Raw genomic sequence first — 26,364 nt, 5'->3', positions numbered from 1 at the left:
ACTTTTTGTCAATGTAGCTGTAGGTATTAGCTGTCAAACAATTGATTGTAGAGGTTTGGATTTTGTCGTTGGTTGTCCTCATTGGTTGGTTGGCGTTGGTTGTCCCCATTTTCAGATGTTTATGTTTTACTCCTAGAATTAAAGATAACGTTTTTACCTTCGCCCAAAAGGTTATGTTTTGGGTAGCGTTTGTATGTATGTTTGTAGAAGACCAGAATAACTCAAGAAAGCCTAAATGGATTGTATTGATTTTCGGATGTGGGTATGAGACTTGGAAACGAATAGATTTGGGGCCGCCTAGCGGCCTGTTAAGGTACTGCAAAGGAATTTCCGGGTTTGATATGTCGAGTTCTGAACATGCTGCGGCTATGATTTTTTAGTGGTAGACACTCTTGATGCCGAGAGTGAGTGGTGTAGGTTTATGCCTCCTAGCGGCTTGTTTTGAAACTGCAGGACAGGTTTAGTGTAAGACTTTGAAAGAGAATAAGTCAAGCTTTGAAAGACAATAACTCAAGAAGGGGTTGACGGATTGTCATGATTTTTGGTATGTAGATAGCTTAAGAGATGCTTCATATAAATACATATTTACTATACAAATCGGAATCTAATTTGCATAAATAATTAGGAAAACAATTAAACACGCCCAGTTCCATTATAGGACCATTAGAAAGTGGCAAATGTAACTGAAATAGGAAAGAATATTGATCGATAAATGTCATGCAAAATAAAGACCTAATTTGCATAATTGATTAGAAAATGCTCCGATGTCATTGTGGTAAATGACGGGAACTTCTTACTAGTAGCATTTGGAAGTTATGTACAGGTGAACATCATTGTTGAACATTAGTTATGAAATGAGGTCCTTACTTGCATAACTTATTACAAAATGGGATAAAAATCTTTTTAACATAGATTGTTTACATCTGTTATTCGGTGGAGGAGATCAACAAGTAATAGAATCTAAGCAAATGAAAATCTTATTTGCATAGTTAATGACAAAAACAATTAATACAGTAGTTGTAAAGGGTATAATTATTTGGCCGTGGGGTATGGGGTCGTGGAATTCTAGTATATATTATTTTTAATGGTTTTGAAAGATCTGAAACGTTATAAACTGTACTTGAAGTGTTCTTATTCAGGCTTAGAGAAATGCTGTTAGAAGACTCTGACACTTTGGAGCAGATGACTTTTGAAAAGTTTGTTTTTGCTAACATTTTACAATAAGCAAATTTCAAACGTTTTCAAACGTTAAAACAATGTCAATGAGTGGCGCTACAATGACTGATACTGAATTGAATACAGTGTTTGATCAAAGATTAGTGTTGCATGGCCTCTGTGTCTTTTAAAGTAGTGATATGCAATACATAATATGAAGTATTGTTTCAGCTACGTTCTGTAATGCGTATCTAAAGGGACGCTCACTAGAATTCATTTGATAGATCTAGATATGGCCTACTTTCAGGGACAACTATGTGACTAAAAATCACTACTTGAAACTCTTCAAGCATTTATTAGTTAGGCGATACATAGATCTTTCTTTGACGAGAAGTTGAATCAGTATTCTAATTTGCTTTGTCATGTAGAGTACTTTGAAAAGTTTCGCCAAATGCAAAAATTGACCTACTTTCAGGGACAACCACGTGACTGCATTTCATGACTCAAAACTCTGCAATCATTTATTAGATAGGCAATACCTAGGTCTCTCTTTGAAAAGAAGTTGAATCAGAATTTGAATTCAATTTGTCACAGAAAACACTTTGAACATGGCTAAAATTCACAATTTTCGCCAATGCAAAAAAGTGACCTACTTTCAGGGACAACCACGGGACTACATTTTATGACTCAAAATTCTGAAATCATCTATTAGATAGGCAATACCTAGGTTTCCCTTTGACAAGAAGTTGAATCAGAATTCAAATTCACTTTGTCACAGAAAACCCTTTGAACATGGCTAAAATTCAAAATTTTGCCAAACGCAAAAAAAGTGGCCTACTTCCAGGGACTACCACGTGACTAAACGTCACGATCTAAAATTCTTCAAGCATTTATTAAATAGACAATACATAGATCTCTCTTTGACATGAAGTTGAGTTAGAATTCTGTTTTATTTTGTCACATGTAGTACTTTGAACATGGCTAAAATTCACAATTTTCGTCAAACGCAAAAACTGGCCTACTTTCGAGGACAACCACGTGACAACCAAACAAGACCCCAAACTTTGCAACAATGCATATGATAGATATATTAATCATCTATACAGGGTACAAATTTCAAGTCAAAAAAATTACCAGCTCGGCACTTATGGCGTTACAAAGTTGGGCCAAAAATTACGTTATTTTGAAGCTTGAAACATTGTATTGTTTTGATGCTGCCCAAGAACTCAATTTTGTCTCGTTGGAAATTTCACAACAATTTCTAAAAAGCCAAATTGTTGTTCTATTCAGATCTTGTTTTGTTTTGACAATACAATAAAAGGTGTTGGAGTGACAATGCCGTAAAGTATGCCGATTTCCGTGTTTTTTGAGATGCGGAAATTGGGGAAAATGGCCAGAAAACTTTGTTGGCCCGTTACCATGGCAACAAGGAGTTTTGATCTAAAAGAAAGCTATTTTGAGGGGTTGTGGACCAAGTACTATCACTGTGCAAAATATGAGCCAAATCGATTTTTTTTACCTTTGCCACCATTGTTTGATCCTTACAGACATTTGCTCTTAAGCATCAAAGTTCATCTGTGTTAGAACATAACGGTCAAATCACAATTGGAAAGTGATGTGTGCTGAACAGTAGGGTCCTCTGAAGACCAGCAGACGGTAACAAAGCTCATGATCCACAACCTCATGTTTTTTCAATAGCTGACGATTCAATGGCGACCTTCAGGGCAAAAAATGACAGGTAAACTGCGGATTGCGCAATGGAGGAAGGAATGGCTAACTCTCACAGTACAGGCTTTCGGTACACTGATTGAGCTATAGTTTCTGAGTGAGATGAAGAACTCCAGTCATACAGTCATTCACACACCTGATAAAAATATTCAGTTGTCTGGGCTATAAACACGTTAACCTTTGGAAGCACACACATTAGGTACTATGAACATGTTCATGTACAGTACAAACCCCACAACATGATACTTGTCAGGGTTGAACAAGTTTTCTAAAATCCACTTGTCCTATCGGGCAAGCACATAAAAAATGTACTTGCCCGAACCAATTTTTCACTTGCCCAAAATTCAAATGTCACTGTTACTAGTATATGCATTTTCACTTCCAGCAATGGAATTCTCTGTAGACAATTGCTTGATGTCATGACTGTAAAAAGTAACAAGTACATCAAAATTGCACTAAAATCAATGGAAAAATCTTGCTTGCCCGATCGGACAAGTGGGGTAGGACATGCACTTGCCCGAACAGCACTTTCACTTGCCCTGGACAATAGGGCTAGTGGACTTGTTTATCCCTGCTTGTACTTACTTCTTGTCCTTGGATTTCTTTTCCACACTAGTGAGACACTCCCAGTTTTGTGTCTCCTTTTTTCTCAGGAGTAGGGTCACCATGTCCCTTTTTACCTGTGGGAACAAAGTACACACAACACATTTGTCAACACTGACATGTCAAAACCATGAAACAATACATAAAATTTGTACTAGTTTTAGTTAAGATTATCCATCTAAAAGTAATTGTAAATATTGTAGGATTGGTTTCTGAGAGAGGAACAGGAATCTTTCACATTTTAATCACCAGCTTCCCAGTAGTCGTATCACTCTACTGGTATAAACTGTCTGTCTTGAACGTTCTGTACAGTCAAACCTGCCTATAGCGGCCACTCAAGGGACTTGAAAAATATGGCCACTAAAGACAGGTGGCCACTATAGAGAAAATGTTGATCAATTAACCATGAGCAAGCTACACAGGATTTCAGTTCCAACTAATCTTTCTCACCAAGTAACATTGTCTTGATTGGTGAATTCACCGACAAAGACTTGCACTTCAATGCTCAAGGCATGCACACCATATGCTACAGCCAAAATGACCGTTAGGAACTCCAAATCCTCGCAAACTATAATTTCAAACTCGGTGCAGGGTGACATAAGGCTGCAGTATGGTTGCGATAGGCAGTGTTTCTGTATCAATGGGACCGGAAATCGTGTGGCCGTGGCCGCGTTGGACATGTGGCCGCTAAGCCTATTGCTTAATCATTACGAATCCAAGGGACCGACAAAAAGTGGCCACTATGGCCGGGTGGTCGCTATGCAAAGGTGGCCGCTAATACAGGTTTGACTGTATGTCTCTATTTAATTTGGATGTGTCAAGTTGGAAGGAGTGGGTTGGTGGGAGCTCGGCGAACAAGTAGCCTGTTGTGGGTACCTTGATACATCCTTTTTTCTTTCCTTCTTCCCTTCAATCTCTTGTATGTTCTTTGAAAAGTTGACCAAAAAAATAAAATTAAAAAAAAACATTGAAAAAACCCTCTTGTCTAGTTTTCCTTCTTTTATATTTTGTCATACCCAATTAAACACAGGAAATTTCAAAAATCCTACAACAGGTTCAAGTGACAAATAGTATATAGTACACCAAGGAGGTTTTAGCTGGCTATAACTTCTTTGCGAATGGAATTTACTGAAAAATAAAACTTCTAAGACTATACCTATTAGTGACAAAGAAAGGGCTTTCGCCACTTACCTTGTATGAGACCGATGTGATGGGAAGCAACAATGTGTTGATAAGAAGGTTGTGATTCTTTCCACCCAGATCTTTCACCAAGAAATCTACCATTCTGCAATGGTCACAACAAAAGTCAACAAACATCTTCAAGATAAAAGAAAGTTGAGAATGAAATATTTTTCCTGAAACAAATCAACCAGATCTAAAAATGAGCTTCTCTCCTATGATCTCTGGATATAGTCTTGGATGCCAAGTTAAATCACACCAGAATAATCCAAAACAGAACTTCATGTAGCAAGTAGTGACTTTTTACCTTCCCGTCATGCAATGTGTGCATACATTAATATCACTAGCCAGGGAATTGTGCCATGTAATATCATTATGCCCAAACTTCACCAAACAGCAGTGTTTTTCTGAAAATACTATTGATTGATGATATTATACTACTTGTGTATCAGAAAAACACAAATGCACCATAAAGCACCCATGGAAAAGCAAGAAAATTATATTTGTTGTATTGTTTTTGTAATAATTGTTGACAAACATCATCTTCTTTACTTTCCAATGGGTGCTTTTCTGAAAATACTATTGATTGATGATATTATACTACTTGTGCATCAGAAAAACACAAATGCACCAAAAAGCACCCATTGGAAAAGCAAAGAACATGATATTTGTTGAATTGTTTTTGTAATAATTGTTGACAAATATCCTTTTCTTAACTTTCCCATAGGTGCTTTTTAGTGCATTTGTGTTTTTCTGATGCACAAGTAGTATAATATCATCAATCAATAGTATTTTCAGAAAAACACTGCTGTTTGGTGAAGTTTGGGCATAATGATATTACATGGCACAATTCCCTGGCTAGTGATATAAATGTATGCACACGTTGCATGATGGGAAGGTAAAAAGACACTACTTGTTAATGTAGCTAACCAGTGTTCTAACCAGCCTGAATTTCCCCTTAATTTTGAATGGAAATCTTGTCTAGCGCCAAACGTTCGAGATGACCCTAGGGGGGTCTAGGGGCATGTTCCCCTGGGAAAATTTTGAAATCTAGACCCTCTGAAATGCTACTTCCTGCATTTAGAGGGACAAATTGATCTGGTAGGCTTAGTTGTGATTTCTGGTGATCTTTGCATTTAAAAAAAATCTTTACATGCCGATTTTTGTCCGTCACAGAGCACAGAATTGGCAAAATTTTTGTCCGTTTTCGGAGGCAAAGTTCCGTCAAAGGATGGAAGGACAGATGCTGGCTAGAACCCTGTAGTTAACAGTAACTTAATCTTAGAAAGATTGGCATCAATGGTATGTCTTACTTTTCTCCAAAGTTGACCTCGATGTTGTCCTTGGGAAGTGCCTGGACACCGTTCAGGGAGATGTAGATTTTCACAAACTTGTCAGACTGGTCCCAACCTGGAAGTATACGTGGAATATGTACATTACAATATTACTAGTATATAGATATAGAATATATACAACACGGCGTATTCCGTATCACCCGAGGTACTAGCCCAACCGCGGGTGGGTTGAATTTGACCCGGTGGAGGGCTGTTACCGAGGGTGATGCGGAATACCATGTTGTATTTTATGTTTGTATGTCATACCCACCTGAAAAATACATGTTTCGATGCGAAATGCACCAGAGGTTGACAAAATTTGATGCCCTCGAACAAAAATGATTACAACAGCAATGTTCCAATGGCGGAATCAGGTAACTATACAAATTTTAGACCGTGCCACACTGGGTGTGCACTGAGTATGTTTGAATTATTTGATGGAAGCCGAAGCCTGTGTGATAAAAATTCGAATTGAAACCTGTGTGATATGCCTTTTTATCACCCAGTCCGGAACACCTGTATTGAATGTTATCGTGGTATGACATTATCTTTGATACTGCACAGTCCACACAAAAAAGCAGATCATTAGCACCTGTGGGATGACCAATTTTATCAAGTGTATACAAAGGGGAGTAGAAATGAGGATCTCCAGGCAGATCTACCAATGGTATAAGGAGTTTAGCTGGCTAAGGAGTCTTCTGTCCAACTGGGGGCTAAGAGTAAGACAGAACACTAGTACTCCTTGGCCAGCTAAACTCCATTTGCCACCAGTAGATCTGCCTGGAGATTAGAAACAAAAAAAGACATGGATCAGGCAGCTGGCGAGTTTATTCGGGTGAGCGAAACCTCCTTCGGGCATAAACTCCCCGGAGATCCGCTAGCTGACTGCTTTGGGTCCCCGAATAAACTTGCCAGCTGCCCGATCCCGGCTGGCCCCCAAGGTAATCCCAGCTGAATTTTGAACTGGGAGAGGGACTCTGTCTCTACTACCTCATTCATGATTAGTTTTTTTTTCCAAATACACCTTTTTTCTTTCCTGGCAACCTAGCCTATAGCCAGGGCAAAACGAAACCCTTTACGCTGATTGGTCAATATCGTAAACTCAGGATAGAGCACCCTGCACTTGGGAGGCACAGAAAAGGTATAAAAGGAGGAGTGGTCCGATCTCTGTCATTCTTGAAAAAGACATATTAAAGTCGAAACCGGTAGAATACCGTCGTCTCTGAGCTGTCATTTTCCCAAGCTACGAATGATGTACACCTTTTTCCTTTGTTAGTTAACATCAGACTGATTGATAAAATTGACAGAGACAGCCCCAAACTATTTGCTTATACAGTAGAAGCCGTTTAATTGCACTCCCCATTTGCCAGTACATTTTCTGCAATTATTCGGATGGTGCAACAAAGTTATCAAGTTGGACCTCATCACTACAGGACTTTGGGATTCCGTGCAGTTAACAGAAGTGTGCAGTTATCCGTTGTGCAATTTACTGGCTTCTACTGTAGTACAATTGATGACTACATACTAGTAATATTCTATGATGAAGCAAATTCCTTTGAATATGCCATCTTGACTCCACCCACCATATGATGTGATTTTAGTCTTGTGCTTTGTAGCCTGCCCAGGTGGCGGCGGCGCCCTACGCTTCACGGTCTGTTTTGCGTCATCCGGAGACGGTTCTTGTTCTTTTTTTGCGTCATCCGGGGACGGTTCTGGTTCTTCCACACCGTTCTGAGCCGACGAAACAGCTGTCTCGCTGCTGTCTGTGATCTCTGTCTGTATTCTTCCCTTCTCTAACGTCAGGGCTTTCTTCACTCTGTCTCTTGTTGACTGTTCCAGTAGTCTTTCTATCTCCTGTAGGTCTGCTTGCAACTGGTGGGAAAATGGAGTAAGTACTCTAAATGCAGAAACGTTCACGGTGGTTTAATGTTTGCAGTTGTCACGAACTTAAAACCACCGCGAACATTTTTCCATGGCAATAAGAGACTACAGTGCATGGTGCTAGGTTACTGCGAACTTAAAATCACCACGAAAAGTCCTTTTTCCTGTTACCGCTAAACTAAATCCCCACAAACTTAAATGCATTTACAGTATATATGTCTGAAATTTGACATTCAAATTTTTCAAGCTACAAAAGGGAAAGAAGATATTACAGACTACAATTTTTGCAAAAGTAGTAGAAAAGAACAATGGAGATGATCATGATAATGCATAAGACATAAACATGTTTTCTGAGTTTGACACACGTAGTACCAGTAGCTAGAAATTGTACCAAGTTCTACCAAATTGTGATTATTTTTTCCATTTCATCACAAACGTCCGCACATAGAAACCTGCTATAGAACAACCGGTGCCGCCATCTTGGATATGATGATGATGATCTGAGCAAAGCTTGGCTCATTATCGTACCACGTGACCTGGGAAAATCTCGACCCCAGGGTCGGTAGAACTAATGCCTTGCCTAGCTTGCAGACTGATCTGGGAAAGAGAGCGGGCTTTAGACATGCGCACTGGCTGTTGTTTCAATAATGGAGAAGACGTCCTACCGAATGCAAAAAACCGGAGGTTTCTAGGACGAATTTCGGGTGAGATATGAATTTTTGAAAATTTTACAAGGCCATGAGGTGATGACTAATGATCTCAAGGATGTCTTGGAGTAATTAGTCTGTAATTAACTGCATGATTTTTTCTGGAACTAGCGGATTTTTTTGTGGGTTCCAGACACGTCATGGCGCGTTATTACATAGGAACTTTTTCTAGACGCGGCCGTAAATTTTTAGACGCGAGCAATATGCATGGATTTTTGGCATGAAAAGTGCGCCTGAACTCTCTGTCCCAGGGGGCCTGGCATGTTATTGCATGGTCTAAAGTTTTCGAAGTAAGGCGTATTTCTAGACGCAGAAGCTTAAATAGCAGAAATGATCATTGTCTTAGTATAGCTTATATACCTGCATAGCATTATGATTGACATGCTCTGAAGACATGAAAACTTTCTTAGCCAGGAAAGCCGCAAGTGATAGATAAATGTATATAGACCTTATCAAGTAAAAAGTAAGTAGTATATAGAGGAAAGGAGACTGACAGGGCTGATAAATATGCTCTAAATAAAAGAATGTGTATATAGGTGATTTTAAACAAAGGGAAAAACTGAAGAGTTTTGCATCTTGTTTGATTATTATTAATATTAGTAATATCAATAATGTATATATATATACATATATTTTTAATTCATTATGTATTCATCTCGACAAATGTTCAGTTCCCTCACGGTTCTGTGTTAGTTATTCTGCTGATTTTCATGAAAGACTGAAGACTATATAGCCTCATCCCATTCTACATAGTATGTGTATAGTATGTAATAGCTTCCTTGAATTGTAACGTTAGAAGTTGCCATGTATTTTTAGAATACTGTTTTGAGCAGTAGATTAATCATTCTTTTTTGTCATCCTGGCAGGACTCCCAAGAGCAGCTGAAAGTTGAAGAGAACTGGGAACTGGCTGGCCCCTAGTACTAGTAGTAGTACCATGCCTGCTGTAGCATCCTCTCAGTCTACCTGACCACTGCATGAGGGTTCTGTTGTTGAGCCAAAAAACTATGTGGCTTAACTGAACAAAGTTCAACAGTTTCAAAATATGTTATTAAATGATATATCATAATTTATAGGCCACATTTGTGCAGCATTTGTAAGATAACTTAAGAACATATAGTCTAGCACTGATGCTTGTAGCCTTTTCCCCTTTGATGAGGGAAATACACCATAAAATGTTATTGTATACATTTTATTACAATATTATTTCAATGGCCACCAAATTAGCAACCCGAAACAATTCATTACTGATTGTTAGATACGTTTTCACGATTATCTTTTATTATGATCACATGGATAGGACCACCATGAAGTAGACAATAGGTTCAATAACTTATACTAAAGTATCTAAAGTCATACTTCTTAAATGAAACGTCTGTACAGTGTTTTTATTCATGTCATAATAAATATATTTGACAAAATATTTAATGTCTCAATTATTGTTGCACTTTCTACTTAACTATATATAATACAGTCAGTTCTCAGTCCGTGGTCTTAACATTTGCACCTTTATTTGGAAATTAGTAGACACAAAAATGTCAAATTAACAAGCAAACCATTTTCAAATGTATTTTTACACAAAAAGACTACCCTATTCTAAACAAAACTTTATTCAGGTGCGTATGTAATGCTTGCTACCATGCATCTGCTTGAATCTCGGGGCTAAAATCGCGAGATCTCGCGTGATCTCGTGAGGTTTGACTGAATCTCGGGGCTAAAATCACGAGATCTCGCGTGGTCTCGTGAGGTTTGACTGAATTCAAGATGGCCGCCATTGTCCATAGGTGAGATGCCGCAAGTTTCTATGTGGTCCGTATATATGACAATAAAATATTGATGCGTTCAACTACAAGATCAATGTGCATATCCTGACCTCAATATCAGAGTGAAGAAAATCAACTGGATACTTTATATTGACTAACTTAAAGACTAGCAATGACTTCGGGCCTGACACAAAGTCCACTTATGAATCGTAAGAGTCACTAAGACTTTAGTCCTTTTTCTTTCATGTTTAAAAAGGGGAGGGGGGCGATGTTTCGGTTCTGATCTGTGCGTGTATTTTTTTATTATACACTCGTTCAATTCAAGCAGCCTTAACTATGTTAACATTATACATGTGATGTACAGCTAAACCTGAAAACACACGTTCCGCCTCTACGTCAAGTAGATCTAAGTTGTTCGCACATGGCCGAAACCACATGTACCGATTTGGGCCAAGGGTGACCAGTGATGCGGACGAAAGTTTCCACTGTTTACAAAAGCTCTTCTTCCGTTTTCCCCCAAATTCCACGCTTTAACAACAAACACAACACACAAAGCATCTGTAATGAGTCAAAGCTTACCTCCTCAAGACCAGCCATGTTGTAGAAAGCGTGCAAACTAAACAATCTTTGTTCCTAAAATGCCTATATTCGAACCATGCACGGTATTTTCTGGAAACCGGAAGTGAAGTACTACGCGTGCGTTCTTTTCAGCTGCATGGCGGGAAAAGGGTTTAAAATTTGGCGGGAAACTTTAAATCACCATCCAATACGTGTCGTTTGATGTAAAGTTTGAATTCGCTCAAAGGTTTGGCTCTGGTATTCAAGGCAACTTCACCAAATTTTAAGACTCTTTTTCTATGTTAATTTGGAAAAGAACAATGGTTAAATCAAGGATGTTTGATACTGAGGAAAATTAGGGACTAATGACGATATTTTAATATCGGGGGGAGGGATGGTGCATAGGGGGGGAGGACCATTGAAAATTTTTTTGGCCTGGGGGGAGGGCCATCGAAAAATTTTTTGAGCCGGGGGGAGGGTCAGTGAAAAAAATTGTCTTAGGGGCCTTAATAAATACAAGCAAAATGTGCCCCTGAAAGTGAAATGCAGGAAATGACTCCAACGTGCGTAATTTGTTGACGCGCGGGTCTTGACAGCCCAGTCGTGGTTCCGTTCAAACAACACTACCGCCATTATCATTGCTAAAATTATATTATTTAATGATACACCGTGTGTGTAATGGAAAGGGTAAGGAAAAATTTCGGGGGAGGGCCATTGAAAAATTTTTCGAGGCGGGGGGAGGGCCCTAGAAAAATTTTTGAAGGCGGGGGGAGGGCCATAGACATTTTTTTTACCAGACCCATTTTGCACCAGACCTCCCCCCCCGTAAATATCGTCAAGTCCCTTATTATGGTGTATTTAATAGGCAATCTTGTGGTGATCTCACCAAGGTTTTATGGGCATACACTAGGGCTGGGTATCGGTACAGCGTACCGGTACAAAACCGGTTTTTCTTATTGGACCGGTCCAGAAAAACCGGACCTGAAAAAATTAGGTGGACCGGACGTTGGACCGGACGTTGGACCGATTAGAAAATTAACATATTATTTTATCAGGCATTCACACGTTTTGGCGCTTGCAGTTGGAAGAAAATGACAATAGTGAAGTAGAGTAGAGTTTATAGTAATTTCTACCAAGGTTTACAGTCAATCGTACAGGTGCAGTTAGCGTTGTCTAAGTCTAATACTCCACCAAACAGATTTCTTTGTAGTGAAATGGACCATTGGTATGAGTCATACTGAATCAGGTCCAGGTTCAGGTCCGGACCTGATCCTTTGGACCTGAATTTTCTGTACCGGTACCCACCCCTAGCATACACATAACCTTGATTTCACCTGTCCTGGTTACCTTACTAAAAAATAGAGGTATGCGTGCGTGTGTCCATTTGTGGTTCCATTTAAGGGTCTGCATGCTCTTTTCCGTAAGGCAGCTGAGATATAAGATCACATAAGGCGTAGGCAGCCTATTTTTACTAACCAAAACTCTAGTACGTAATTCCAACAAGCTTTTATCTTGGTGATTCATAGCGAGGCGTCCAAATTTAGTGTAATACGTGGGGGTTCTTCTGAATTCAACGTAGATCGTTGTCGGGACCCCCCATGCAGACCCTCATATATTCATTGTCAACTTAATTTTCAAGAAGCTCTGGATGGATTTAGTATGGTATAATTTAGCCATCTGGAGGTAATATCTCTATGGTGCTATAAGAATATCCAGCCACCTATAACTAGTTCATTAGAACATGCCGGGAGAGTCCAGCAAAGCCACAATAGGCTGGATACCAGGTTAAATGGATTGTTGGGAGCTAAACTGATACCAATTAATCCTAACCATCTTGTTGAAACATATGTGTACATGCACATGTAGTGCCATGCTAACTCTTTCATCCCCATGTTATTAGAATAATTGGGTAAATCTTGAGAAACACAAATACTAGTACAGATTTTTGTATACAATAGAGAGAAATGATAAGACATACACAAGAAATTCTACAGTAGACTGTCACACTATTCTTCTAATTGTTTAATACATATAAAGGTTCAGGTTTGCATGAAGTCACGTTCACATTTTCATCTTCTTTACTTGTACAAAAAGTCATGTATCTACTTCACTAATTCGCCTTCACCTAGCCTGTCTTAAAATCATCTCATACGAAAATATCCTGACCTTCAACACTTTCCACTAAACTTGGTTGCTTTTTCTACAGTCTTTGAAAACTGTTAACGTTTATTCTGAGGTTCAGTCTTACTAAAGAAAGTATCACAGGAAATAAAAGTGATAGAAAACAGTTAGCTGTACACATTGCAATGTATATATCAAATGCTCAATACAATGTACTTCAAAAATACTGAATGATACACTTCATAAGTTTGGAGAACTTTTACACAAATGGCATTACTTCCTAAAGTTCCTGTTACATACTCTGAACTTATTGAACACAGTCATACTTTGTGACAAAATCCATTTTATTATGGAACATTGTACATTTTTCTTACCAAACTCATAGCAACGATCACAGTTTTTTCAACGTTACTGTGCTGTGTTCCACTAAATGTTATAGATCTGAATTGACAATAACTGTTTGACTCATACACATGATGACTAAAGGTGGTATCTCACCGCACTTGAGGCACTGGTGTGGTACTGCTGGGTTTGTAGATGAGTCAATGAATTTCAGAGATGAACAAATTTTCTTATGTTTTGTGTATTTTGTTGTCTGGTAAGTCATACTTTTACATATTACACAAAATGTAATTTATAAAAAATCGGCGAAAATAAGAAAACAGTGCAGCAGTGAACGAACCCCGCTGTGCCGCACCTGTGCCCCAAGTTCAGTGAGATACCACCGTAATGTAAACAATAAAGATAAGGCTATTCTATCGCAAGACACGCTTCATGAAGGTGTTAACAAGCTGGAAGAAGGCGTGTTCCTGGAGGAACCGAAGGCCATTCTGGGCGTAGCGCCTCGCTGGAACTGCTGTGGGCTGGGTAGGGTGGATGCTCCAGGGGAGGGGGGTGCGCCACGCTTGATGTAACGCTGCAAACTCAGTAGAAATGTACCCTGTTGTTACACAAAAAAACAGAATAATGCAGTGTTAGAAAGGGCATTCAATGTGTGCATCTCATATTAGATATATCAGCAAGATTATTATTGATAAACATTCAAACTAAATACAAATAACACAACTTGAAAGTTCATCTGTGTTGGTAGAAGTCATTCTTGAACTAGTTTAACTGTAATATCCAACACAAAATTAGACTCACCCAAATTTTCGACTGATCAGCACCAGTCTTTGTCAAGGAATGAACAATCACTGAGTCATATACATAATGTGACATCATGGCAGCAGTGGATTGTTCATTCCTTGACATAGACTGGTGCTGTTCAGTCAAAAATTTGGGTGAGTCCAATTTTTGTGTTGGATATTACAGTTCAAGAAAATAACGCAAACACTAAAGAAATTCTACAGTAGGCAGTCACACTATGCTATTCTCTCCTATTGGTTAAATACATACTAAAAGGTTCAGAGTTGCATTATATCATGTTCACATTATCATTTTTACTCTTATCTACTTGATGAAATTGTTTCACCTAGCTTGTCTTTTCTGACTTAGAATTGTCTTATATGAAAATATCCTACAACAAAGAAGTGTAGTAGAAAATAGTTTTAATGTCTTACAGTATACATAAAAGGCAAGAGTTCTAGCCAGCTTCCGTCTGATGGAATTTTGCTGCTGGGGACGGATAGAAATTTTGCCCATTCCTGTCCAGTGACGGACAAAAATCAGCATGTAAAGATTCTAATTGAACAAAGCTGAGTCTACCTACAAAATTTGCTCCTGAAAATAAAGGAAATAGCATTTCAGAGGGTCTAATTTTCCCGGGGAGCATAACCCAGACCTTTCTAGAATTGTTGTGCCTTTGACAGGATTTCCATTTAAAATCCAGGGGACAGAAAAAAATTTCAGGCTGGCTAGAACACTGATAAAAGGTACTCCTTTATGAGAGAATAAAGATTTATTTAAGATGTTCTGACCAGCTCTGTGCTGAGCTCCCTCTTCATGAGCTGTTTGTCTCGGACAGGTATCCCAGGCTCCCTCAGGTAACGGGCTGCATGTGACATCAGCAACAGTAGGGAGTTCTCCAGGATGTACAGGACAACTGGTCTGGAAGGCAAGAAAAACATCTCAATGTGGAGACACCATATTTCACCTCATACATGTATACACTCTAAGAACACAAAACTCACATCATTTTGTTGATACATAAAGCTGAATTCATGGTTTAACAGTGTAATGCAGTCTAGGTTAAGTGTCAAAGTTTAGATCTAGACAAGAACTATTCAAAATTTAGCAGCCTTCATCTTTAATCTCACACACACACAGTTCAAACAGTTGCCCAAACTGGAGACTTTATCTTAGGCCAAGTTGATTTGATTAAATGGATAACATCCTCTGGGAATCCAAAAACTGATGCAAGCGTGTGAATAAAAAAAGTTTGACCACAAAAAAGCTGCCTTCATTATGAAATCTAAGTGGTCAGGAAGGTTGAACAAATGACTGAACACACAGTATATAGTATGCAGAACAATATACAATTCTTCATTTTTGTTCTTTCACATCTTCTTTGACCTTGTAATGTTCTATGACATTTTAGTATACGTTTTCCGATGTTTAATTTTGCCATCCACTGCATATATTTTGAAGCTGCTTTGTATGATTTAGAGTATGGTTGAAAAAGTTTTTAAATTTTTTGAAACGGCCGAAAATTGCTGAGCGTGCGCCCCATATCAGTTTTGGTTAATACTGAGGCGGGTCGTCATTATTAATCAAATTAATTTGACCTTACATGTACAAAAAGATTTTTTTCTTAGCACCAAAACCTCTAACAGAAGCACATTTTGGTGTTTCAAATGTTTAGAGATATAAATCCTTCTAAATTTTAGAAGGATTATAAGTGTGATAAATTCCCCACTTACTTCTGTACAGGAGCAGCTCCCCCTGGTGACTTGACTGGTGAAGTCACCCTGCTGGGCTCCACCTTCACCAACAGTCTCAGTCCCAGGTTCACACAGGCCAGCAGTGTGCCCAGGGAGGGGGGCGAGTCCTGGTCCACCGTGGGGCTCCCGAACGCCAGGGCAAACATCAGGGGGTACTCACTCACATCCATCGCCTGGAGTACAATACATGATAGGATAGTGGATCAGTTACTGTTCAAATGATATATTTTGTAAAAGATTCTGGGATTATTGTGATTAGATACCTGCTAGCTATAAAGTTAAAGCTAACTATAAAGTTGCCCATACGTCTGTGTAGATGCTTAGGGGTGGTGCCCATCTCCATTTCTGTAGCCCTGGGCCACACATTTGTGCAAGTCACTACAGCAGGGGGCTTGTAGTGATGTGTGTTTAACTCCCATACTCTTTCCCAAATGCTGAGTGCTAAGCAGAAAAAGCAGCATATACTAGTACAATGTACCATTTTTGAAGTCTTTGGTATGACTCGGCCGGGGATCGAACTCACGACCTACCGACTGCAAGGCGAACACTCTACCAACTCGACCATTGCACCAGCTAGCCATAGGTGACTTATATTTGTAAAAGATTCAGGGGTTCTTATGGTGAGATACCTGCTAGCTATAGGTTGTACCTGTATGACTGCCAGACATTGGCTATTATGATAGACATGGTGGCCAATGAGAGATGTGGGAATATATATAGTATGACTGACCAATTAAGATATTTTCATGGTAGTCAATGAAATGTAAGATAGCTTCACTGACAGATAAAGACTTAAATGCTAGCCAATGAGATGTAAATAGACAGATCACGATCTTGATGGTATGCAATAAGAGTCTTGTTGTTGAGTGGTATGATGACATACACATCATCAGTAGCCAATGAGATGCAAGTTAGACAGATTAGGATGTCCATGGTATCCAATGAGAACCTTGCTGTTGATGACATACACATTGTCTGTAGCCAATGAGATGTGCTAGTCAGCATGATTGACAGGACATACCTGGTCCAAAAGGATCTCACACAGGTTGGGAGTCAGATGTCTCAGCATAGACAGGCAGTTACCCAGTATCCTCAGCAATCTGTTAAGAAATACATTTTGTATGTGGCATACTTTTTAGTACATAAAACTGTATAATATAGGATCAAATATGACAAAATATTATTGCATCTGGGCCTCTTCAAAGAAGTCAATAAAAATTACAGCCAAAAATTAAAGAAGAAGCCTTTCTTTTGCAAGAATGCAAGCAATCAAAGTTGTAATTCTAGAGAAAGACCTTCCAATTTTCCACAGCCTTACATTAAAATTTTATACATCACAGTGGGTACATTGTGTTGGAAAAGTTTAAATTACTGTATATGCAGAAAAGTTAGCGGTGGTTTTATGCTCGCGGTTTTTGTGAGGAAGTCTTACCAAGAACTTAAATCCACCGCGAAAATTTTTCCATTACAGTATGTGACTACAGTGTATGGAACTTAAAACCACTACAAACACTCCACCTTCCCGCTAGCAAGAAATTAAATTTCAGCAAACTTAAAATCTAATGCATTTACAGTACTAATAAGAGATCTAATGGAGAACCCACCTTGCCTGGACTTGAAGAAGCTCCTGACTTGGTTTGTCCACATCATCAGAAGAAGAGGAATGTCGGAGGGTGCGAGTCACTGAGGTCTGTCTCTGGGGGGTACTCCTGGGATGTTTTGTGTTGGACTGTACCATGTGGTCCAGTAAACGGGGGCGGGATAGCAGTGCTGCACAGGTGTGGACAAGATGGCACACTGCCTCCTGAAGAAAAACATAGCAAGAGAGTATCATTTCATTGATCAAACGTGAATGTCAAAATATTGACCGATGTCTTATAATATATTGTGTATTTTGTACCTGTTAATTGTGTATGGTACATGTATATTATATTAAGTGTTTTGCCTTTTTCCTCTCACTTGCAATTTAGATATACATGTATATTTTGCACATTGTTTTTAAGGGTAGACTGAAAGAAATTTGAGGCTTGGGCATTTAACCAATTACTGTCAACAAGAGTGATCTCTTCACAACATGTTTGCTCAGATATTATCAAATCAATCTCTACAACAGAATAAGATATAGAGACTTTTTCCGGACATTTTGAGTGGCATCCATCACACTTCAGCATCACTAGTTGTATATGATCTCTTTCCGAAAATAACAGTATGAGGTTTCAGTGTTGTTGGATGATATTCGTCCAACAGTATCTGACCTTCATGGCCTGGTGCAGCTGTGGCAGGTGGAACTGCCACTCCCTGCTGTGATGAACCAGTTGGAACAGGAACAAACTGGTTTTCTCCACCTCCAACAGGCAGGCTGGCAACAGGTTGGACCTCACTGCATACAGGCACTGCACAACAAGTCAACAATAAACATCACAACTTCACAAAATATACAATGTAGTGTCCTAAAATATTACATCATTTTGATGACGTCTACAGATTGGACAAGTTTTCTAAAATTCACTTGTCCTATCAGGCAAGTACATGAAAACATTACTTGCCCAAACCAACTTTTTATTTGCGGCTATCTAAATAGCGTTTTTTTTTTTCATTTCCAGCAATGGAATTCTTTATCATTGGCTCTACTTTTCTGAGTTGACCGATGCTTGAATGTTGATGTCAATCAACTGTGAAAAGTGACTACATTGTAGTTATCAAAATCTCACTCATGGAAAAATCTCATTTGTCCAATCTAGGACCTACATGACGATTGTACGCTTGCCCAATCAGCACTTTCACTTGCCAGGAACAATCGGACTAGTGGACTTGTCCAACCCTGCACTTCTTTGTGAATACAGTTTTTATAGGTTCATTGGAATTAGCAATTCAGTACAGAAACTAGCGACAGCAAAAATATTTTCTTAATGCTATTGGTTACCTGTAGCATTCTGTCCTGATGAACTCCAACAAAATCTAAGGCATCAGACAGGAAGTCATGCTTCAGTGTACCCAAGAGTAATGCCTCCAGATCTAATGCCATCCTGTACACCCCTGGCCAGGATGAGGCATCCAGGGATTTCTCACTGCCATTCAGGGATGAGAGGACTGTACCACTGAAGTCCTGGGGGGACTGGTATGTTGTAGAGAGTGGGATACACAGGTGTTGTGTTACTCCACTTCCAGCTAGAACAAAGGCTGCCTAAAGAAACATAAAAAAGGACACAAAAATTAAGCACTGAGAATGAAAAGATGACATCATGCTACTGTAAATGCATTCAAGTTCGCAAGGATTTAATTTCGCAGTAGCGGGAAAAGGACTTGCGGTGGTTTTATTTTCGCAGTAGCACCATGCCCTGTAGTCTCTTACAGTCATGGGAAAATGTTTGCAATGGTTTTAAGTTCACGGTGAAGCGGCCACCGCGAAAACAACGAACATTAAACCACCGCGAAAGTTTCTGCATAAATTTTACAGTACAACAGATTTTCCACCATACACAAAATTTCAACAAGGGAAAAGTTACAGTAACTGACTATGGCATTGAATCACATAGCCTGCGTCTATTTATATCATCAATTCGGAAGTATGATTAGCAAATAGTTTGAGTACCATTCTCAGTAATTTGCTATCCTTGTAACTTTATTTAGTAATACATACTTTCAGTGGTTAGCAAGCAAAAGGATTGAGTCAGCAACATTTCATTCCTAGTACATATTCCAAAAGGATATGAAAGTTTTGAACGAAAAGCCTATTAACTGAAATTGATAAGAAAACATCCTCTCCTACCTTGGGTTCCTTTGCTGCAGTTAGGAAGAGCTGCATGGCAGTCTCCACAAACGACAGGTTCCTTCTGTTGTTTAGACATGTCTCCACTGTGGACAGGAGGGCCTGTAGGAGGCAGTGTCTTCTCATGGCTTCTAACCACACCTCTGGTACAGAACACAGGGCTTCCAGTACACACACAGACTGGTTCTCCAACTGGAACAGTACATCATGAGTTATTAATAACTATTTATCAATCAACTAGTGTGTCCTCATGGCTTCTAACCAATACTCTGGTACAGAACACAGGGCTTCCAGTACACACACAGACTGGTTCTCCAACTGGAACAGTACATCATGAGTTATTAATAACTATTTATCAATCAACTAGTGTGTCCTCATGACTTCTAACCAAACCTCTGGTACAGAACACAGGGCTTCCAGTACACACACAGACTGGTTCTCCAACTGGAACAGGACATCATGAGTTATTAATAACTATTTATCAATCAACTAGTGTCTTCTCATGGCTTCTAACCAAACCTCTGGTACAGAACACAGGGCTTCCAGTACACACACAGACTGGTTCTCCAACTAGTACTGGAACAGGACATCATGAGTTATTGATAACTATTTATCAATCAACTAGTGTGTCCTCATGGCTTCTCTAACCACACCTCTGGTACAGAACACAGGGCTTCCAGTACACACACAGACTGGTTCTCCAACTGGAAAAGGACATCATGAGTTATTAATAACTATTTATCAATCAACTAGTGTGTCCTCATGGCTTCTAACCAAACCTCTGGTACAGTACACAGGGCTTCCAGTACACACACAGACTGGTTCTCCAACTGGAACAGGACATCATGAGTTATTGATAACTATTTATCAATCAACTAGTGTGTCCTCATGGCTTCTAACCAAACCTCTGGTACAGTACACAGGGCTTCCAGTACGCACACAGACTGGTTCTCCAACTGGAACAGGACATCATGAGTTATTAATAACTATTTATCAATCAACTAGTGTGTCCTCATGGCTTCTAACCAACCCTCTGGTACAGAACACAGGGCTTCCAGTACACACACAGACTGGTTCTCCAACTGGAAAAGGACATCATGAGTTAAGGTATCTGTTTATCTATCGACTTAGTGTCTCCTCATGGCTTCTAACCACACCTCTGGTACACAACACAGGGCTTCCAGTACACACACAGACTGGTTCTCCAACTGGAGCAATAGGTTAACAATACATGTACATCATGAGCAAACTTATCAAACTAACCATCAACTAGTGTCTCCTTATACATTGTAGCTAATCTACATTATATCTAAAGGCACAGAATGGAGCAAACATCTTTGTCCCACAACATACTGACAACTAACATTGCACATGCATACACACACATACAGACAGACATACGCATACACACACAAACACAAATGTTCTCAAAGTCACGCACAAACACAAAATGTCCTTTAAGTCAAACACAAGATCACACATTTGCATGCTTGCACACACACACACACACACACACACACACACACACACACACACACACACACACAGGTAAAATAACATATGGCAGATCAACTTACAGAGTAGGTATCTTTCTTAGCTGTCTGCATGCCTGAGTCACCATTGGCTACATCATTGTTCTCCCCCTGCCCATTGGTTCCTGCTGTTTTAACAGTCTCTGTAGACTGTGGTGGTCTGTAGATGGTGGCTTCCTGTACCACAGTACAGACCACAGACAACAGTCTGGACACCAGTTCTGTATCTAGGAAGAACAGCAGATGTATTCAATTTAGTATCATCAATTCAATATCGGGAACAGAAGAATGCAGACTAACATGATGCAGCTACACGCGTACTGACTCTAAATTCCTCACATGCCTGTACATGTCTGGGAATTCTTGACAAACGGACGCACACTATACTGTTGGGCTCGCCCATGAGGCGTCGCCAAAAAAAGACTTCTCAAACACTTTCAATGCATTTGAATTAGCGGGGATTTACTTTCGTGGTAGCGGGAAAATGGAGTGTTCGCAGTGATTTTAAGTTCGCGGTAGCGCCATAGACATTGCTAAAGAAACTAGAATGGAAAAATTTTTGCAGTGATTTTAGCGGTGAATTCAGGCCACCACAAAAAAACGCAAACTTAAGCCACCACAAACATTTCTGCATTTACAGTACATTTTTCTAATATGGCAGAAAGCTTATCACTATGAAAAATATATCAGACACTGTGACAGTCTTTGTAACAAGAAAAGTGCAAAAGGCATTTAGTACCTTCAGTGATACTGTCCTCTCCTTTGATTTTAAGTAATGTGAGGATAGCAGAGAAGAGTGGCGTTTTGATCTTTTTCAGTGGCTGAGAATCCCCTACAACATCCTCAAGAATTGGTACCAGCTTCTCCAACTGTCCAAGAGGCTGGAGGCTTCTGCACATAACAAATTGATAAAATGAGTCATGTTCAAGCTTCAGTTGCAATTTGTCTGTACGTTTATTTGGGAGGCCACGTCCGCCACATATTTCTGAAAACGTTCAGGCTGTACAGGGCAGGCGCATCGCCCGTACTGGCACGTACATTGTATGGGAGGGCACACAAGTTCTGCCTGCACGTAACGTTCTATGGCATGTCTGTGTGCTCCAAAATCCGTCGGATTCCATACCATTTTGTGCGAAGGCGGTACTTACCACTTACGGATCCCAAAAGATTGCCCACATTTTTGGTATTTGCACTTATGGCGGGTTGTGCCCTTAGCTTAATAAGATGATTTAGTCAATGCATAATGATACATGTATCTTTTTTGTTTTTCAAGTGGCACTCACTCACCCCTTCCAGTGTGGCAGTAGGGCAACATAGAGTCCAGTCAGCAATGTGGCTGCCTTAACAGTCAGCACAGAGTCAAGATGGGACACCTGAAAAAGTGCGCAGACAGTTTTATAAACATAGAATCAATCTTATTTACAATGACACTGTGACATCAATTTTGGCCGGATTTGGCCAAAAAAGAATATCACTGCTTTTGCAAAGGGAAAACTATATAACATTTACACAATGTGACCCTGGAATCATTGAAAACAGTAGAAAGTACATGTATTGCTAAATGCTCGTCACCAAGCCCATATGACATAGAAATTATTTTTGTTTCACTTTTCTGATACTACATTAAATCTTCACCACTTTTGCATAACGCTTCTTCCTGAGATGCTAGTACACTCTCTTGACTTTAAAATCAAAATTAATCAGTATATGGAAAATATAATATTATATGACTGTGAAAACACAGACAAACTGACTGACCAAACACAAGACCTCCCCATGAATTAGTAGTCTCTTCCACTGACCTGGAATGTCTAATAAATGACTAGTTCTAACACCTCTGAACTCAAAAGTCTGACCTTTGTAATGACAACTTCTTCCCACTCACTTCTTGCCACTATACTGACAGTATACATAAGAATAACTACTAACACACAAGAACTGTTCCAGAAGCTGGTGTGTTACACCGAAGGGCGGTTATACCGGCTATATAGATACAGATACAGGCATACAGGCCTGTCCTTGGTGCTGAACACCATCCACACACAGACAAACACACCTGTCCTTGGTGCCGAACACCACCCACACATAGGTGATCGGGCCTGTTACTGGCACTGAACGTTCGAACACCTTCTCCACACAGGCGAACCTCTCTGTCCTTGGTGCTGAACACCTTCCGCACATAGGCATATGGGCCTACCTTTGATGCCGAACACTATCTGTATACATGTAAACAGGTCGGATTTATCTGCTTGTATTCTCTATCTATTTCTTCTTAAACAAAACCTCTGTACACAGAGTAAACAACAAGACTAACTCACCAATGTTGTAATCCCTGTGAGGATGTTGTGGATGATCTTGACCTTGGTGTTTTTGTCAGACAGGTGCATGGTGACCTCCTGACTGGCTGCCACCAGTAGCGCCACCCTACAGGCGGACAGGAACACCAGGTACGGGTTCTCCCTCAGGTGGGCAGGGTCCACAGGACCCCCCTCCTCCTCACACAGGTGTTCAACCAGGCTGGTCATGTACTGACATGGTAACAGGGAAAATGTTTGTTTAAAAAGTACCTAGCCTGGGAACCATCAGGATAGTAATTTGCTCCAAGGTTTATTATACACAGTCGGTTCTCACTTTGACGTTGATCATACACATTGCTACTCTGATACTCTGTCTGGGAACCTTGACATATGTAACATCTGGATTCATCAACATTTTGGACAATGGCACTGATTGGTCCCTACACATGAGTGAATTAAGAAATGGGTTCAAGTATGTTTTAATTTACCCACCTCAGACCAATGAATAAATCTCTTCTTATCTGCAAAGTCCTTTAGACACTTCTTTAGCTCCTTGTCTAGAGAGGTACTACATGTAACAGAAAAAAATGGGTTAGTGTGAAAATTCTATGCAACAATGGCAGTTGTTCACTGACAGATACCTACAAAATTCATCCTGCTTTTCAATTCAATTTCTACACTGCATGAGTTTAAGTGTACATGACTGTATACAATTGAAGAACTATAAAAAATTACACAATACACAATCAAATCATTTCATCAGAATATTAATGGTCACTCAGGGTTCTCTCGAGGACCAGTCCCTCCGTTGTCGAATTGAAATTTGCTTGGGATCTGGGATGGATAAAAATCTAACCCTTTCTGGCCCCAAATCTGAACTTCACTTCTGAATCATAAGATTAATGAAAATTAAGCTAAGAGTACATTCAATGACTGATTTAACATTGACATTTAACAACATGTGTCTCAATTAAGTCAGTGGGACAGACAAAAATTTAAAGCTGGAGACATCCCTGTGTCCATTGCTCTTTCACAGTCTTGTGAGCCCATACCTGCCGATACTGTGCACCTCCATAGCCATGATGTTCATGACATGTGCACATGTCTTCAGCTGCCCTGTCACCACCTGGGGGTTAGTGTGGATGGCAGGTAGGTCTTTCTGTAGGGGCAGGAGCAGGCTCTCCCAGAACTTCTCTCTGATGAACAACAACAACAACATTCAATTAGTAAGGTCCTTCTGTAGGGGCAGGAGCAGGCTCTCCCAGAACTTCCCTCTGAAAATACACAAACACACACACAATGTACAATATACAATCAATATAGTATCACAATAATATAGGAAGCTATTTCATCTGAAGCTATCAGTACATGGTCATGATTTCTGTGAGCCTCCTTCATCATCACAGCCTTCTAGCAGCACTTGTCTAGCTTTTAAAGTTTTATTTTTGGGGGAAGGGATACGCAGTACGCAATTTTCATTATTGACTAAGGTTCTTTGATGCTGTCAGAAGTCTACTATATATAAAATCATGCATCTTGAAAGCCCCATTGAAAAACACTAATAGGGGCAATTGGCTTTGTGGTACGAAAACTACCTCTTCGGGCATTACATATTTTTTACCATAATTAACATTGCAAGGTTGCAAATTGTTCACAATTTTCAACTTTCAACATTAGCCAATTGGTTAATGTTGAAAATTATGAACAAGTGCAGAACAAACTGCTACAAGTCTGCTCTATGCAGAATTTAGGTATTACTAAACAATGTGATAATCACGATCATGGGCAATAAATTCTCATAATTCAGATATAACAAAACAGAGTTTGAAGCTAATAATGTCAGGGCCAATATCTGCTTATTTTTGCATATTTCTTACCTCCCCCTGAGTACAGACAGAGCCCCATCTCTCCTGTCCTGCCACAGAGCATGTAGGAAGGTGACGGCAGCACAGTGTAGATCGGGAGGGCACAGGTACGTCCCCTGCTTCTCACCTTCTATCATGTCTACAGCTGCCTGTAGACAGCTGTTCTTTCCTACTGTAAACTCCTGTGGAACATCAATCACATAACATTAAGCACAGTGCAGGTCGGGAGGGCACAGGTACGTCCCCTGCTTCTCACCTTCTATCATGTCTACAGCTGCCTGTAGACAGCTGTTCTTTCCTACAGTAAACTCCTGTGGAACAACAATCACAGACATAAAGCACAGTGCAGGTCGGGAGGGCACAGGTACGTCCCCTGCTTCTCACCTTCTATCATGTCTACAGCTGCCTGTAGACAGCTGTTCTTTCCTACAGTAAACTCCTGTGGAACATCAATCACATAACATTAGCCACAGTGCAGGTCGGGAGGGCACAGGTACGTCCCCTGCTTCTCACCTTCTATCAGGTCTACAGCTGCCTGTAGACAGCTGTTCTTTCCTACAGTAAACTCCTGTGGAACAACAATCACAGACATAAAGCACAGTGCAGGTCGGGAGGGCACAGGTACGTCCCCTGCTTCTCACCTTCTATCATGTCTACAGCTGCCTGTAGACAGCTGTTCTTTCCTACAGAAAACTCCTGTGGAACAACAATCACAGACATAAAGCACAGTGTAGGTCGGGAGGGCACAGGTACGTCCCCTGCTTCTCACCTTCTATCATGTCTACAGCTGCCTGTAGACAGCTGTTCTTTCCTACAGTAAACTCCTGTGGAACAACAATCACAGACATAAAGCACAGTGCAGGTCGGGAGGGCACAGGTACGTCCCCTGCTTCTCACCTTCTATCATGTCTACAGCTGCCTGTAGACAGCTGTTCTTTCCTACAGTAAACTCCTGTGGAACAACAATCACAGACATAAAGCACAGTGCAGGTCG

At 40.0% G+C, this 26,364-nt stretch overlaps 2 protein-coding genes across 2 annotated transcripts in view; both read right to left on the bottom strand.

Annotated features, from left to right (window-relative positions):
• Positions 1–11,065, bottom strand: part of LOC118421113 (calcyclin-binding protein-like) — a 12,841-nt gene extending 1,776 nt beyond the window's left edge. The window contains exons 1-5 of the mRNA XM_035828272.1: positions 10,929–11,065; positions 7,583–7,871; positions 5,979–6,075; positions 4,678–4,771; positions 3,469–3,563 (exon numbers count right to left, since the gene is read on the bottom strand). Of these exons, the coding sequence (XP_035684165.1) occupies positions 3,469–3,563; positions 4,678–4,771; positions 5,979–6,075; positions 7,583–7,871; positions 10,929–10,946 (593 nt within the window). The 5' untranslated portion in view covers positions 10,947–11,065. The remainder of the gene's footprint in view (positions 1–3,468; positions 3,564–4,677; positions 4,772–5,978; positions 6,076–7,582; positions 7,872–10,928) is intronic.
• A 1,908-nt stretch (positions 11,066–12,973) lies between these two features.
• Positions 12,974–25,840, bottom strand: LOC118420440 (nucleoporin NUP188 homolog). The gene is made up of 15 exons (XM_035827236.1): positions 25,383–25,840; positions 24,558–24,701; positions 23,998–24,073; positions 23,527–23,736; positions 22,496–22,581; positions 21,948–22,099; positions 21,254–21,435; positions 19,677–19,868; positions 18,831–19,091; positions 18,163–18,300; positions 17,512–17,711; positions 16,929–17,007; positions 15,887–16,080; positions 14,945–15,074; positions 12,974–13,968 (listed from the first exon to the last, which is right to left on the bottom strand). Exons 1-15 carry the CDS (start codon positions 25,505–25,507, stop codon positions 13,801–13,803), a joined length of 2,337 nt encoding a protein of 778 aa, XP_035683129.1. The 5' UTR covers positions 25,508–25,840; the 3' UTR covers positions 12,974–13,800.
• Positions 25,841–26,364: the final 524 nt, after the last annotated feature.

This window comes from Branchiostoma floridae, chromosome 8 (genome assembly GCF_000003815.2).
Source record: "Branchiostoma floridae strain S238N-H82 chromosome 8, Bfl_VNyyK, whole genome shotgun sequence".
In the NCBI taxonomy this organism is placed as follows: Eukaryota; Metazoa; Chordata; class Leptocardii; order Amphioxiformes; family Branchiostomatidae; genus Branchiostoma; species Branchiostoma floridae.
Note: the sequence above shows the minus strand (reverse complement) of the source record. Positions and strands in the feature narration are given on the sequence as shown.